The following is a 14,370-nucleotide window of genomic DNA, read 5'->3' on the forward strand; positions in this document are numbered from 1 at the left end:
TCGGTCTGAACTCACTTTTTGCTTTTGGTGTGTGGGGCAGCCATCCCAATCAGGGGAAAACACGTTTTTGGGGGCCCTGCCTGATCTGTGTGGGTGTTATCATGCTCCAGGGGTAATAAATTAAAAACCTTTGTGTGGTGGGAGTCGCCTGCACATTTGCAAAACTCAACTAATCACGTAAAATCCGCCCGAGCGGCTGCATTGCACCTCCTTGCTCCTGTTTCCCTAAAAAGCACAAAATCTTGCCAAACGTTTTGGGACCTCAACCGTTATTTCCTGTCAGATACGCACCCCTCCCGCGCTGCCGCCTCCCGGTCGCTAGGCGGCACCCTCCCGCCGCGGCGCGCATGCGCCACCACCACCCCGACCCCGCCCGCCCCCGGGCCGGCCCTCGGCGGGCACGGAGCGGGCAGCGGCGGCGGCGGGAAGGCGGAGGGGGGGCGGTCACGTGCGGAGGGGGGGGCGTGGTGCGGAGGGGGGGCGTGGCGTGGCGGGCTGTAAGGTCACATGACAGGGGCGCGGGCCGGGGAGGCTGGTGCTGGTGGCGCGCGGGGCGGGAGTCGGCCGCGGAGGGGCACGCACCATGGTGAGTGCGGGAGGGGCGGCCGTTACCGCGCCGTTACGCGGGCCGCTACCCGCCAACAGCCGCTCCGCGCGCGCCCGCCGCCTGAGGCCGGCGGCCTGGCCTGGCCTGGGCTGGGCCGGGCCGGGCGGTGCCTCTTTCCCTCCCTCCCTCCCCACCTGTGGCTCCGGGCTGTGCGTAGGGAGAGGTGCCCCGCCGGGCGCGGTTTGCCCTCCGGCGCTGCCGGTTGTCCCTCCCTTCGCTCCCGGCCCGGCCGCGGAGCGCCTGGTGACCCCCGCTGACGGCCTGGCCGCCCCGGCCGCCCCCTCCCGGGCCTGCGTCACGCGGCCGTGCTGCTCCCCGCCGCCCGCTTCGCCCCGAGCTGCGCCTGGGCCTGGCGACGTCCGCGGCCGCCCCGCGCCGGGTGGGGTCACGCCGGAGAGGGAGGCGGCGGCGGCCGCCTCCCTGCGGGAGCCGCTGCTGTGCGGGGCGGGCGCGGGGGAGAGCTGGCAAAACAGCGGGGGCCGAGATGGTGAAAAACAAAGCTTTGGGGTGTTTTTAATATAATTTATGGGTTAAGGCTTGGGATGTTTCCCTGCTTCTCCTCTGTGCGCGCATGCCCTCGCCAATACGTGGTTTAGTCATGAAACTCGGCTTCCGTGTTTCCTACACAGCTGCTGTTGGGGAGGCTGTGGGGAAAGTGCGTGCGATAGTCCTGAAAACATCGGTAAATCTTTCAGCAGTCCCATGAGGCAGTGCTTAAAATGACAGCGGTTGGTAGTAATCCTTCAGGGCTGGTGAAATAGTGGCCACTTTGTGCTTAACAGGTTTGGCCTAGGCAAAGCACTTGGTGTGCTGTGATGTATAGATTTAAAAAAATACATATTTTAAAGAATCGGCTAGATCAATGCACTTTGGGTTTCTGAAGGGTGTGGATTCCTTAACATGTGTGTCTCTCTCTGTTGGATGTGCAAAAGCTTTTTAGGGCTCCATGTGAAGCTGAGGCTGGGATTTCTGCACCATTTATCAGCTGCTGGGAGTCCTACAAGTCCTTTAGTACAGCTATGACACGTAAGGACTGAATGCAGATTGATTTCAGTCCTGATGTAGCAAAATCTTCAGCATCTGTCTTTTGCATGAAATCAAGAATATAGCCTAGTGTTTGGCCAGCTTCTGAAAACCTTAGTTCACTGTCTTCATTTTCTTAAGCTGTAACATAACAAGCCATATGATGGCTTCTCAAAATACTTCTTGTTTCGCATAGTTTCCCTGCAGCAGTATCTTCGATAGCAACTGGAGGAGATACCAGCTGTTGATTTTTCTTTATTCCGTATGTTCTTGTCCTCTCTGGATGAGATCATGGCTAATCTCTAAGGGGTACAGTTGAAATATTCATATGCAGTGTCTTGAGAAGTGATGTGTTACCAGTGTTAGTGCTGGCTGACTGCTTTAAATGGTGGTACAGCTTCATCATTTGGAAGGCCCTATAAGACTATCTTGTGTAATGTTTACTTAAAGGTAATGTGCTTCCTTGTTTGCTTGGTGGAAAAAAAGTATAAGGCTAATCTGGAGAACAAATGCAGAATTTCTGAGGAAAAAAGTATGGGCATGCCCAAAAGTAATCTGTGTAACAGTTTAAAATAGTCTCAAGATTTGGAATTCTTCTTGAAACTTTCTTCTTTTTCTTCCCCCTTCCCCAGGAGCCAAAAATAAAGAATGGTTCTAGTGTGCAGTCATTAAAAAAAAAAAAAGTTGTATTTCTTGTTTCAGTAATTAATGCGAATACGTGCTTGGCAGAGACTTGGAGGACCAGTCGGTCTTAGTTTGACCACCTTGTTGGTCATCTGCTTCTGCTTTCCTGTGAGAATGTGAAGTAGCTATAACTAGGTTTCAGTTAGTTATATATATCTTTGTGGATTGAACTAGGGCCACTTGCGATCTGAACAAATACAAAGTTGGTTTAGTCTTGTGTGAAATCGCTGTTTTATAGCTCAGAATTGCACCATGTCTTTGCTTGACTTGCAGGGGTAAGCAAAAAGTCACTCAATGTTCCTGCAGCTAGGCTGCTGTGTTCAGATCAAACTTTTGTCTAGACTTTTTGTTATTTATGCTACGTTTCAAAATTCAGGTCCCCAGAAAGTCTTGAAATGTGTTCTTACTCAATTTTTGAGATTAAATTGGTGAAGTGAGAGTGACTTTCATGTATACCAAATTCATCTAGTTGAAGCGGATGCTTTCATTTGAGAACATAGTTTAATTTCTCCAAAAAACCCCCAAATCACACTGAATTAGTGAAGTGTTGTTTGCTTGAGTACATCAAAGCAGGTTAGTCCCGAATTCTTAGGAGAAAACGTGGGGGCTTTTGTACTAATCTTGTTGAGTTTCCCACAGAGCTGCTAATGTGTTTTGCAGCTTCTTGTAAGAAATGTTTGTGCAAGGTCAAAGGATGGTCTCTCCTAGTTTCTTGTGTTTGGTGCTGGTCAAAAGTTCATGCCTAGGGAATGCTGTTGTAAGGTGAGGACAAAAGTTTAATGCTTGTAATGGATTGATGCCTGGAGCAGTGTTACAGGTAAACTTGTAACATCCACTCTATCTGATGGTGGAGTTGTGCAGCTAACATAGATTGTATGAAGAACCACTGCCTCTTGTACCTGCTAGTGCTCTCTTCATTTGCTAAGAGAACTATGGGGCGTAGGAAGAGGCAGCAAATAGAAGTCCCTATTCCCCTTTGTGAACCTGGGGGATGCTTTAGGCCTTGTATTACATCCCTTGGTGTTTTTTCTTTTCACCCTACTTTGCTCTGTTATTCTTCCTACTTCTGATCACCCTTGTTAGTGCTCTTTATGCAGTAAGTTATAGTGGGTATAAAGCAATATGTAGTGTTTGGCATAATATCTGAAATGATAAACCAGATGGAATAAATTTGTTTAAAAGATTTTTTTTATTATTATTTTGAAGTGTGGTTTAAAAATTATTAACTTTTTAAAAAGTGAAATCAGTGACTGGAAACTTTGCAGTGACAGAAACCAAAGTTGTGTTTGCAACACTAATGTTTTAAATATTTGTTAGTATTTTAGTGTAGTAATAATAACGGTAATTACACTGTATACTTTTTTGTAAACCTTATATTTTGTAAGAGCTATCGCTGCTTGTTACTGACCTGTTATCAATTATTTGCTAGATGAACAACTGTCTTTTGTCATTGCTATTTCTTGGGTCTCTAATACACGCTGGCTTTGTAACTTCATGGGAGCACAAATGTTTTTCCCCAATGTATAGTGTACAGCTGCAAGTCAATACCACATATAAAACGGAGTGTCCACTGTGTATTAACTTAATCTAATTTTTGTTATTCCAGAGTTTTCTTGGAGGCTTTTTTGGTCCTGTTTGTGAGATTGATGTTATTCTTAATGATGCTGAAACACGAAAACCAGCAGAAATCAAAACAGAAGATGGTAAAGTAGAAAAGCATTTTCTCTTCTATGATGGAGAATCTGTTTCAGGAAAGGTAATTTTTTTTTTTTTAAGTGACTTAATTATTGTACTGATTCTGGCATGCAGATGCATATAGGAAGTTAAATGAAAAACTGATATAAGCAAGAGCTGCGATTTCAGTTTGTGTTGTTATTCAAAGAGGAAACTGTTTTCCTATATATGGTCTTTTTAACCATGGTCATTCAGGCAACTGATAAAACTGAACGTTTTGAACAGTAGCTGTTTATTTGTTTCCAGTCATCTTGTATTTATGAATAAGATTTTTGTGCAACCGTGTGCAATCCTGTTGTTGCATCTGACAAGAAAACTATTCCAAACTGCATCCCCCTGCTTCCCCTTCCCCTTGAACTCCAAAATCCACGACCTGACATGTGTAACAGTCATTTTTGGGTGGTGTAGCCAACCTGCTTTGCATACCCTGAAGCGAAGCCTTATGCTTCATGCCCTGAAGTGGTTTCTGGAATTGTATCAGAGGAGCAACATATTAAGTTCAGCTGGCTCCTAAGTCAACAAGAGTTTTTCCTTGTTGGAAAAAAAAAAAAATGAAGTGGAGATTGCCAGAGGGATTCCTCTACTTTTAGTATTGCACCTAGGAACTTCTTGCCATCACTCTGGTTTTACTGGAGCTATTCTCATTCTCTGAATATTTCTGTTATGATTTGCTTTTCCTTCAAGAAACATGAGCCAGGTATTGGGTTCTGAGATTGACTTCTAAATACCTACTTCGATCTTGACTGACCTATTGTCACTGAGTGTCTTCCTGCACTTAAGATTTCTTTCCATGCTAAGATGTTGGCTCTCTAGAAAGATCCTTTCATGGATGTGAAACTCTGACAAGATGGGCCTCAAACTCAGAAAACTGAGGGAACTAGCATTCGTACGTTCACTGGCCTGAGCTCTTCTTGGTTGTATCAGCAATGCCTGAGAGGTGCCTGATGAGCTTTGGCTAACACAAGCCCAGTGGGATGAGGAGGTTTTGAAGACCAGTAATTTATTGGACAGCTTCCCCCTACCTCTCTCCTTCTTTTCACCACAAAGATAGATTATTGAAGTGGTTTACTTCCCCCTTGGATATCAACAATGTACTGGATTTTAAGGTACAGGAATTTCTGTGGTCATCACTACCTCATAAGGAAACATTATATATGCTTAATGTTTACATGTTTCCACAGAAAGTAACCTTATGGAATCTTTTTCTTGTGAGGCAAGGACTGATAGTGAGAATCAAATTCACAAATGTAGATCTTGATAGCAGGTTTCATTTTCTGTTATTTTTCATTGACTTCTGTAACACCAATACTTAGCTATCTGCTGAGGAAGGGACTTAAGTTCACTTGACTTGAAAGCAATGCATCTCATGGCAGTTCTTTTATGGACTTCCAAATGTAACTGTCAGAAGATGTTTTGAAGCTCTCTGCCTTCAAAGATGGCAGGAGGGTCACAGCTGCGTTATGTGAACTCTATTGAAGCTCTGGCTTAGATTCTTAACTGTGGGACTTGAAAGTTTCAAGCTTACTTGCTAAACTCTGTCTCGTGGATGATTAGATTTTTCTTAAATGCTTTAGTGGCACCTGGGTAATGCTTAATTTCATAATCAGCTGTTTGATTTAGTTGTGATCAAGCTCAGATAATGCTGTTGAGAAGAGGTCTCAGTTTTCATAGGCATGTAGTAATGTACTTTCCTTTTTACTAATATCATGTATTAGAGTGAAAGTGTTGAAAAGTTTTAACTGGTGGTTTTTTTTGCCTTGGTAGGTGAATGTCTCCTTTAAGCAGTATGGGAAGAGACTAGAGCACCAAGGAATTAGAATTGAATTTGTAGGACAAATTGGTGAGTTTTGAAACTATAAAAGGGATGTTAGGTGCATGTGGTTTATGGAACTTTGCACTTGTGACTGTCAGCAGTTTGGCTCAAACATTGCAACCTGATCGGGTTAGTGGATGACAAGTGCCAAAGGAAGATTATATCCTACTCATTTTAACGCAAGTGATGTACTAATTTGTGCCAGTCAGAAAATCATTGGGAGGGAAGATATGTACATGTGAGGGAGAACTGGCATGGTAAATATTCTGTCTGTCTCAGACTGGTTAAGAGTTTGATTAAGAACCACCAGAGATTTCTAAAAACTAAATTTGTGACCATGGTACACGTGGTTTCTGCTTCATATATTTTAGACTATTCATTTTTAACTTCAAAATCAAAGCACTTGATTATTTTTTTCTGCTTGTGCCTTGTTTTTCCTGTATTTAAGGTTCCAAGCCAAAATATCAGGTGTACCTACTGTGCCAGACTTCTTAATTCTTATCTTTAATTTTGGCTCTGGAAGAGAAGAAGCATAGAAAAGAAATGATGGGCAGCCTATAGGAAAACATTTCTAAAATAATTCTTTGGTGGTTGGTTTTCTAAAACATAGTTTTATACCGTTAACATAAAATAGTATTGAAGCTTCAGAGGATCTCTATGCTTTTTAGCAAGATAATATGGTACTGACGTTAAAAATGTAGTTTTCTTATAAATATATCTAAGCTTTTGGTTAGATTTGAACTATAAAGAATCTTGATCACGTCTAACTTCTTACCACTCGAGGTAAGCTCTGCACCCTTAGGCTGATGCTAAAATTTCTTCCTTCTGTTAGAGGGCTGTTTGCATTATTGTCCCCCTTGGAAGTAAATCTTCAAGTTTGAACCTCATACAATTGACTTTGATTGGAATTTCACAAATTCTCTATATCTGATCAGTCAGTAGGCTCTAGTACTCTATGTCTGAACTGTTATGTAGCAGGTATGACTGAGTTCTGACACCTGCTTTATGCTTTGAGGTTTTGATCAGTGGGGCTGTAAAAGCAAACTTCGTGAATAAAGCAGCAGTGTGATGGGAATGAGGCATTCAGAGGTAGGGAAAAAATAGAGCTCACATATGTCAGCTTCATTTAGTCTGTTGTCCTCTAATAGCTGTACAGGCTGTTCTTCATCTACTCTGTGTAAATTTTATTCTCTGAATCACTTTAATTTGATGTAGTATTTCTTGAATTTTATGTGTTTCTGGGACTTTCTGTTGTGCTACTGTTTAGAAGTCCTCAGAGTTATGCAGAAGTGGTTTAAGCTACTGCTTTTTGTACTTGTCCATGTTTTCTTGTATCCTTTCAAGTTTTAATATAGTAATACAAAAAACATCCCAGTAGTGTGATCTGTCTCTGCACTACTTGGGGACTAGCTCCAGCTGCACGTCAAAGACATATTTTAAACCAACTCTTCAGAGTACAACTTTTCTGACTGGCACAAAAAGTATTGGATATACAATAAACTTTGTATTATATAAATGCTTGTCATAGCAAACAAAGTACACCTTAGATAATTTGTTGTCATATTAGAAAATAAGCAGTTACTAGTTAGTGCCAGTTTCTACCAGATTGGCAATGATAAACTGTGGAGGTCGTGTGTTCAGTTCATTTTTTTCTCTTCTGAAAAGCTTCAGTCTATGTAAAACCAACTACCACTGATGTTCTCAGCTGATACTTTCAGTTGTGAATTGTAGAGAATCTTGTTTTTATATACTAAAGTGTTTGGATTTTTTTATGGTAATGTTAATTTTTTCTAACTTTCTAAGTTTTTATCTTGGTGAGAATTGCATGACAGATCTAGGGTTGAATAATAATGACACTGGTCTGGGGACAGGAGATGCTGTTGCTGTGAAACTGGTGTGTCTATGCATATGTATTAAGAACTTGTTTCCAAATGACTGACTTAGACCAGTAGTCTAATAAATGGTCTAACAATAAGCCATTTGATTGTGGACTAGTAGTAAAAATAAACCATTTGATAGGTATTGTTGATCTGCAGAACAGTTGGGATCACTGGCCTGTCCTAAATGAGCAAGTCTTAATGTTGCTTAGATTTTGTCCCTTCAGCAATAAATGCCAGAAGCCAAAATCGGGCAATGCTAATTACAGAGCATGGAAGGCAAGAAGTACTTATTAAAGCTAGCTAAACTGTCATTAAAAAAAATGCCATGCTAGTGAAGCTTCAAATATGTGTTCTGTTCATTGCAGTTAGCTCTTTAGGAATGCTTACTGTAGGTTGCTGAAACTGAGGATAACTCTGAAAAACTGCATAAAACATTTGGTCAAATATGTGTAAATCAAATTAATTGCTTCTATTGTCCTCTACCACCTGCTCCTGCCAAATCAGAGACAGTTTTGTTTGCTAAAAACAAACAGTGAAACACATTTTCCTTTAACTTCTTCAACTTTAGAGCTCTTCAATGACAAAAGCAATACTCATGAATTTGTAAACTTAGTGAAAGAACTGGCCTTACCTGGAGAACTGACCCAAAGCAGAAGCTATGACTTTGAATTCATGCAGGTTGAGAAGCCATACGAATCCTACATTGGTGCCAACGTCAGACTAAGGTTTGTAACTGTTAAGCCTTCTCTCCTCTCTGCCCCTCCAGCAAATTCATAATTTAGCAATTATGCTGTCCCCTTCCCCCCACTTCCTCCTTCTGGATTTCAAATCAGATATGTAACAGCAAGTAGCTAGTGTGCCTTGATTGGAGTTGTTGAGATTGTGTTATAATGTAGTCTTGTCTACTTTATTTGGAATTGTTCAGTGTTGTTTGTGTAGATCAAATTCTTTCATTTTAATCAAGTGGAAACAGTCCATGTCTCTCCTTAAAAAAAAAACAAACCCAAACAAACCCAAAAAAACCCCAAACAACAAACAAACAAACAAAAACCCAAACACAACCAATCAACCCCCCCCTCCACGTTTCCTCCTATAAGTGTTTTGTCTTGTATTTTGGTGTCTTATTCTTTTCTGCATAGTCTTAAGAGAATACACTCTTGTCTTTCAAAGCATACATGTACTTTGTAACTTAAGGGCTTTTACTTATGCAATTCTGAATAATTGTTGTTAACTTAGTGGCTTTTTTCCTAGGTATTTTCTAAAAGTGACAATAGTGAGACGGCTGTCAGACTTGGTGAAAGAATATGATCTGATTGTTCACCAGCTTGCTACATACCCAGATGTAAACAACTCCATTAAAATGGAAGTAGGCATTGAAGACTGTCTTCATATAGAGTTTGAATACAATAAGTCAAAGTAAGTGTAACTTGGAATGAAATGCATTCAAGTAAATATCTCGGGATAAAAAGGTAGAATACATAATATTTGATTAACAACTGTTATCTGGGGACTTAAAATGTAAAGCAACATTTCCAATTACTGTTTTGAGCTGTTGGGTTACTAATTACACAATGGCCTTTTTTGAAGAATACTTGTCTGTTCTGCCTTCAGTACTAATAGGAAGGTCACTAGCAAATATTTAAGACTTGATTTCTGCATTTAAGCTTTTTGAATATGACTACAGTACTTCCTTTACTAATAGTACATTGATGGAAAGGTGCTAATTGCACTGGTCTGGCTGAGATGCTTAGCTCAGTGGGGAAGCAAGCTCTGAGTAATTAACAGTCCAGATACGGTAACTGCCTGTTTAACTTGTTTTCAAGAAGGTGTAAAAGTTGTCTTTATTCTTTAATGAAAACCTCCATTTTGTTCTTTTAAAGGTATCACTTAAAGGATGTGATTGTTGGAAAAATTTATTTCCTCTTAGTGAGAATAAAAATTCAGCACATGGAGTTGCAGCTGATCAAAAAGGAGATTACTGGAATTGGTAAGAGAAACAAAGTCCAAAAGAAATGGCAACTTGTATGCCAGTTGAGTGTTATGCAGACCTGGAGAGTGAAGTCAATAGTTGCAGCTTTGGTTAAACTGGTGCTCCACATACTTTCTCACTGGTGTTTGACTGCCATTTGCATTTTGTGCTTTGGTAACCATACTTAGTAGTCAACATTACCTAAGACCTGTGGTATTGTTCTGGGATTGTGAATGCTGGGCTAGCTTCACAAACATGAACCATTGTTAATGGAACTTGGGTGTAAATATGCAGCAGCTTAAGCAGCCTTGATAGATAACAAACAAGAGAAAAGGTGTAAAATGCATCCTGAAGACCCCCTTGCCTCTGCAGATATTAGCTGGTAAAGATTAGCATGAATCTCTCATATTCTAGAAATGCGTCATTTTCAGTCAGCCTAAAACTGGTATGATGGAAATATCAAGAGGCTTTGAAGCAGAAACAGCTTGATTATTGCAGAGCAGACTTGCATACCCTTGAACTAGGAAGGCAGTAAGAGCTTGTGGCTCATGACTTCATTCCCCAGTGGCTGGGGCCCTAGTGAGCTTCTTGTGTGGAGAAGGAGAAAGCCTCCGTAGCAATAGAGGAAGGGCAGAAAGCTCTACTTTATTGTTGGCTTTTGTGGCTAAATTAGCTACTCTGGCTTCTTTATCCTAGGCTCTGGAGAAAGGTGGCTCTTGTGCTGGGTGGTAACCCTTCAGGTGTCTAGTCTGATCACGGCCTAAAGTATCAGTTGCTAACACTGTCCACCAAACAGAACTGTTTCACAAGTCCTACCCTGCATGCTTGTCCCTTATTTAAAGCCTGCATACCCAGGGCTCCTTTGAAGCGCTGGCTACTGCCTCTTCTGTGTCAGTGTGGGGAGGAGAGAGTAAGAAGTACATGCTCTGCCTCGGAGAGGGTTTTGCTTGCTTTAGCTGTGTGTAACTTGCGTGCAAATGCTGCAGAGTAGAAATTGCTGTGATAAAGCTTTGTAAATGTTTAAAACTGAAGCGTGTGTTCTCACAGAAAACTTGTTTCACCAGGACCCAGTACCACAACAGAGACTGAAACCATTGCAAAGTATGAAATAATGGATGGTGCACCAGTTAAAGGTAAATAATTGTGCTTGTTTTAAAGGGTAAGCAGTTTTGAGTTAATACTGTATTAAAAAAAAATCTGTAGGCGAGGAGATGACTTGTATAAATTTTTCTTGGAGAAACTTCTCCTTAGGTTGCTGAAATGACAGTGGATTTTCCTATTCAAAGCAGACATTTTCATCAACTTAAGCATTTCACTTGCGATCCTAGTAATTCTTACCCTTTATTTACCATTGGAAATTCTGTGATCCTTTTATTGCTTCGGTTCAAACCTGACTCTGTGGTGTAGACCAGCTCTAGAGAGTTCAAGATACTGATCCTTTTGTCTTGCCTGGCTACCATGCTTCCACTGAGAATGTGTTCCCACTTTTGATTTCACACTTGCCTCTGTGCTCAGTGTTTTGTTTGTGGTGTTTTGTTTGTGGTGGTTTTTTTGAGGTTTTTCATTCTTGGGGTTTTTTTTTTTTGTTTGGGTTTTTTGTTTTTGTTTTTTTGTTTGTTTGTTTGTTTTTCAACCAAGGAAGGAGCACAGACGGTGCTTGGGAAACTGCTTTATTTTGCAGGTCTTCTGAAACTGCATTAATGACATCCAGTTTTAAGGCACTAATTGAAACTTTCTTTTTTTAAGGTGAATCGATTCCTATAAGACTGTTCTTAGCAGGCTATGACCCAACTCCAACAATGAGGGACGTGAACAAAAAGTTCTCAGTGAGGTACTTCTTAAATCTAGTGCTTGTGGATGAAGAAGACAGACGATATTTCAAACAACAGGTATGGTTTAGTCTTGTTGCAGAACTCTCTGGGCTGTTGTACATGCTGCTTTGAATGTTCAACACATTAGAAGCCACCTGTGCTTCATGTATGGCTTAAGCATTTCTGCTGGTGAGTGTACTGGAAACTGTATAGAAAATGTTAGCTTGCAAAAAGGAGCCAAGGGGATGATGATGGGTACTATTTCAGCAAGGATAGGATGCTCAGTGCCACAGAACAACCTTGCATTGTGAATATCCAGACAAAATGCTTTGTGTGTAAAATGAGCTACAGGTGTATTTGCTTGCTTGCTTTAACTTCTGCAGATAGATTCCCCTCCCAGCATTAGCCCAGGTTCAAAATTGTAATAAGAGCTAAGACATTTGACTGAAAACCTAACAAAAGTTGAGGACATGCTGAGGAAAGGAATAGTGAAGAGGGTCATGGGAATGAAGCTGTGTAGATTAGATCAGATTCTTCCTTCTAAAGAGTGGTCAAGACAGTGTAGTTAAATACGGAAAACAAAAGGTAGGTGAAGCATACAATGGCTACGATGGGCTTTGGATTTTGAGGAAAGGAGGAAGAAAAATTTCTTGGACACTTCAATACCGTTAAAGTAGGTAGTAGGATTGTTAAGGAAGAGGTTACTGCTCAGGATTGATAAAGGTAAGTGTTCAGGTAGTAACTAAATATGTGAACTTAACTACTTGTGTCGTCTTTCTGTTACTTGCAGAACAGTGCAGTACATATGGAAAGTAATGGGAAGTTTTTTCCAAAGTCTTTGCCTACTAGGAACTTATCATAATGATACTTGATACTGCTGGCTTAACGGTAAATGGTTGTTTCAAAAATGTTTGCTTCCTCAAATAGGAGATAATTTTATGGAGAAAAGCTCCTGAGAAGCTGAGGAAACAACGGCCAAACTTTCACCAGCGATTTGAATGTCCAGAATCACAAGCGTCTGCTGAGCAACCTGAAATGTGAACTGCTATAAGGTGAAAAACTTTGTGATGCTTCAGCAGGTTAAAGATGGCAGCAGCCTGTGGGAAAAGAAGGCCAAAATTCCCATTACAACTGTCTTCCTTCATCTTGCAGTGCTGCATTTACCATACTACTAAAGCGTTCTTCAGTTAAACATTCAAGTATGTATATACATTTAAAATAAAGTGCTTTCTCAAACACTGGAACTTTCTTAAGCTACTATTTTATACTGCACATTTACTTTTATTTGATAATGTTATATGCACTTGGATATGCATAAGCTTAAATCTAGTTATTTCCATGCATGGTAGGCTGGTGTATTTGATTTTTTTTTTTTCTGATCACCTATACAGTGTAGACTAAAGCATTTCCCTTCTCATGTTGTTTATTGCATGTTTCTTTCCAATGTTGCTTATCTGCATTTGTTTTGTTTTGAAACTACAGTAAGACACAATTGACTGAATCACACTAAAAATCGAGGTTTATGGTAAATTTGTTGTGAGACTTCTGTGTTAGGGTTTAACTGAAACTGCATGTATATGCACTATGACTATGATAACTGTGGAGCCTTCAGACACCTTACCAAGGTTTCTAAGAAGCTTTGAATCTGTCAGTAGCAAAGAATGTTAGGAAGCATCTTTGCCCTCCCTCCCCCAATTCTCTCTACACCATGCTTCTCTAAGCCTTTCATCTGAGTCACTCCTGACTTTTGGGGGTCTGTTGCCCAGTAACTAGTGACTGTAGAGATGTCATGATTTCACCTTCAGGTGGTGAGCAGGTAAAGCATTTGAACGTAATTATCTCTTATTGATGAAATAAGTGCTGGTAACATTGATTATTTTGCAAATACATGAAACTATGTGGTTCCTCCTGGCTTCATGCTTCCGCTGTCTTCACAGTCTGTCTCCTTACTGCCCTGACAGGAGAGGCAAAACCTCCTGAAAGGATATCCTCCTCCTAGTCCATCTGGGCCTGTTATGAGGGCAAGCAAGCTTTTTGTGGTCTTCTGGCAAGGTATTTTGAAGCCAGGCAAGCCTTAAAACTGTTAGAAGCTTGTCTGGCACAGCAGATTGTTCGTCTTGATCATCTCGTATGCGTTTAGTGTTTGAAGAAGTAGCTTAAAGGAGTTAGCCTTCATCGATTCACAACTGAGCATGTAGTCTGTTATCAGACGCGTGGCTTGGGCACAACACGAAGCCTGCTGTGTGGAAGGCTACTTGCGCTTGTAGTTCACTTGGCCTTTAAACCAAGACTTCTCAACTCCGGTGCAAGTGTCATTGGTAACCTTACTTTATGAGTAAGTAAATAATAGAATTATACTTCTGTAAGAACTGTTTTATTACTGTGGCACTTTGATAAAGCAGATGAAGACTCTGTGTACTTCATGCTGAGGTACTTCCAAAGTGGATATCATTGAATGAGAGCAAATTTAACTCCCTCATGTAAGTGCCTGTTCAGAAATTAAAAAAATAAAGTAAAAAGCCAAATGTTTTCATGGTCACTTGCATGTTGTAATCTGGAAATGATTCCCAGAGATTTTGAAAACTTGATTGTATTTAACCAGCCTCAGATTGTGCAACCATGTATAATAAACGGGAAACATACTGAGCTGCTCTTTGATTTATTAAAACAGCTGTATTCTCACTAACATCGGCCTTGTCTCTGTTGATTGGCTCTGCCCTTTGCGGCCGCAGCGCATGTTGCTTCCGGAGCCCCGTTAAGGAGCGCACCAGGCGGCAGACGGACGGGGGTGCCCGGTCGTGGCGGGGCCTCCGGCGCCGTTCCGCCTTGTAGCACCGTGGCCAGTTCCG

General features: G+C 41.3%; 1 protein-coding gene across 1 annotated transcript; it reads left to right on the forward strand.

Moving 5' to 3' along the window:
- The first annotated feature begins 512 nt into the window (after positions 1-512).
- Positions 513-14,207, forward strand: VPS26A (VPS26 retromer complex component A). Its single transcript, XM_075505361.1, has 9 exons — positions 513-586; positions 3,921-4,070; positions 5,813-5,888; positions 8,310-8,466; positions 8,993-9,157; positions 9,622-9,728; positions 10,775-10,843; positions 11,457-11,599; positions 12,449-14,207. The coding sequence occupies exons 1-9, from the start codon at positions 584-586 to the stop codon at positions 12,560-12,562; spliced, it is 984 nt and encodes a 327-aa protein (XP_075361476.1). The 5' UTR covers positions 513-583; the 3' UTR covers positions 12,563-14,207.
- Positions 14,208-14,370: the final 163 nt, after the last annotated feature.

Source organism: Mycteria americana, chromosome 6 (assembly GCF_035582795.1).
Source record: "Mycteria americana isolate JAX WOST 10 ecotype Jacksonville Zoo and Gardens chromosome 6, USCA_MyAme_1.0, whole genome shotgun sequence".
Classification (NCBI taxonomy): domain Eukaryota; kingdom Metazoa; phylum Chordata; class Aves; order Ciconiiformes; family Ciconiidae; genus Mycteria; species Mycteria americana.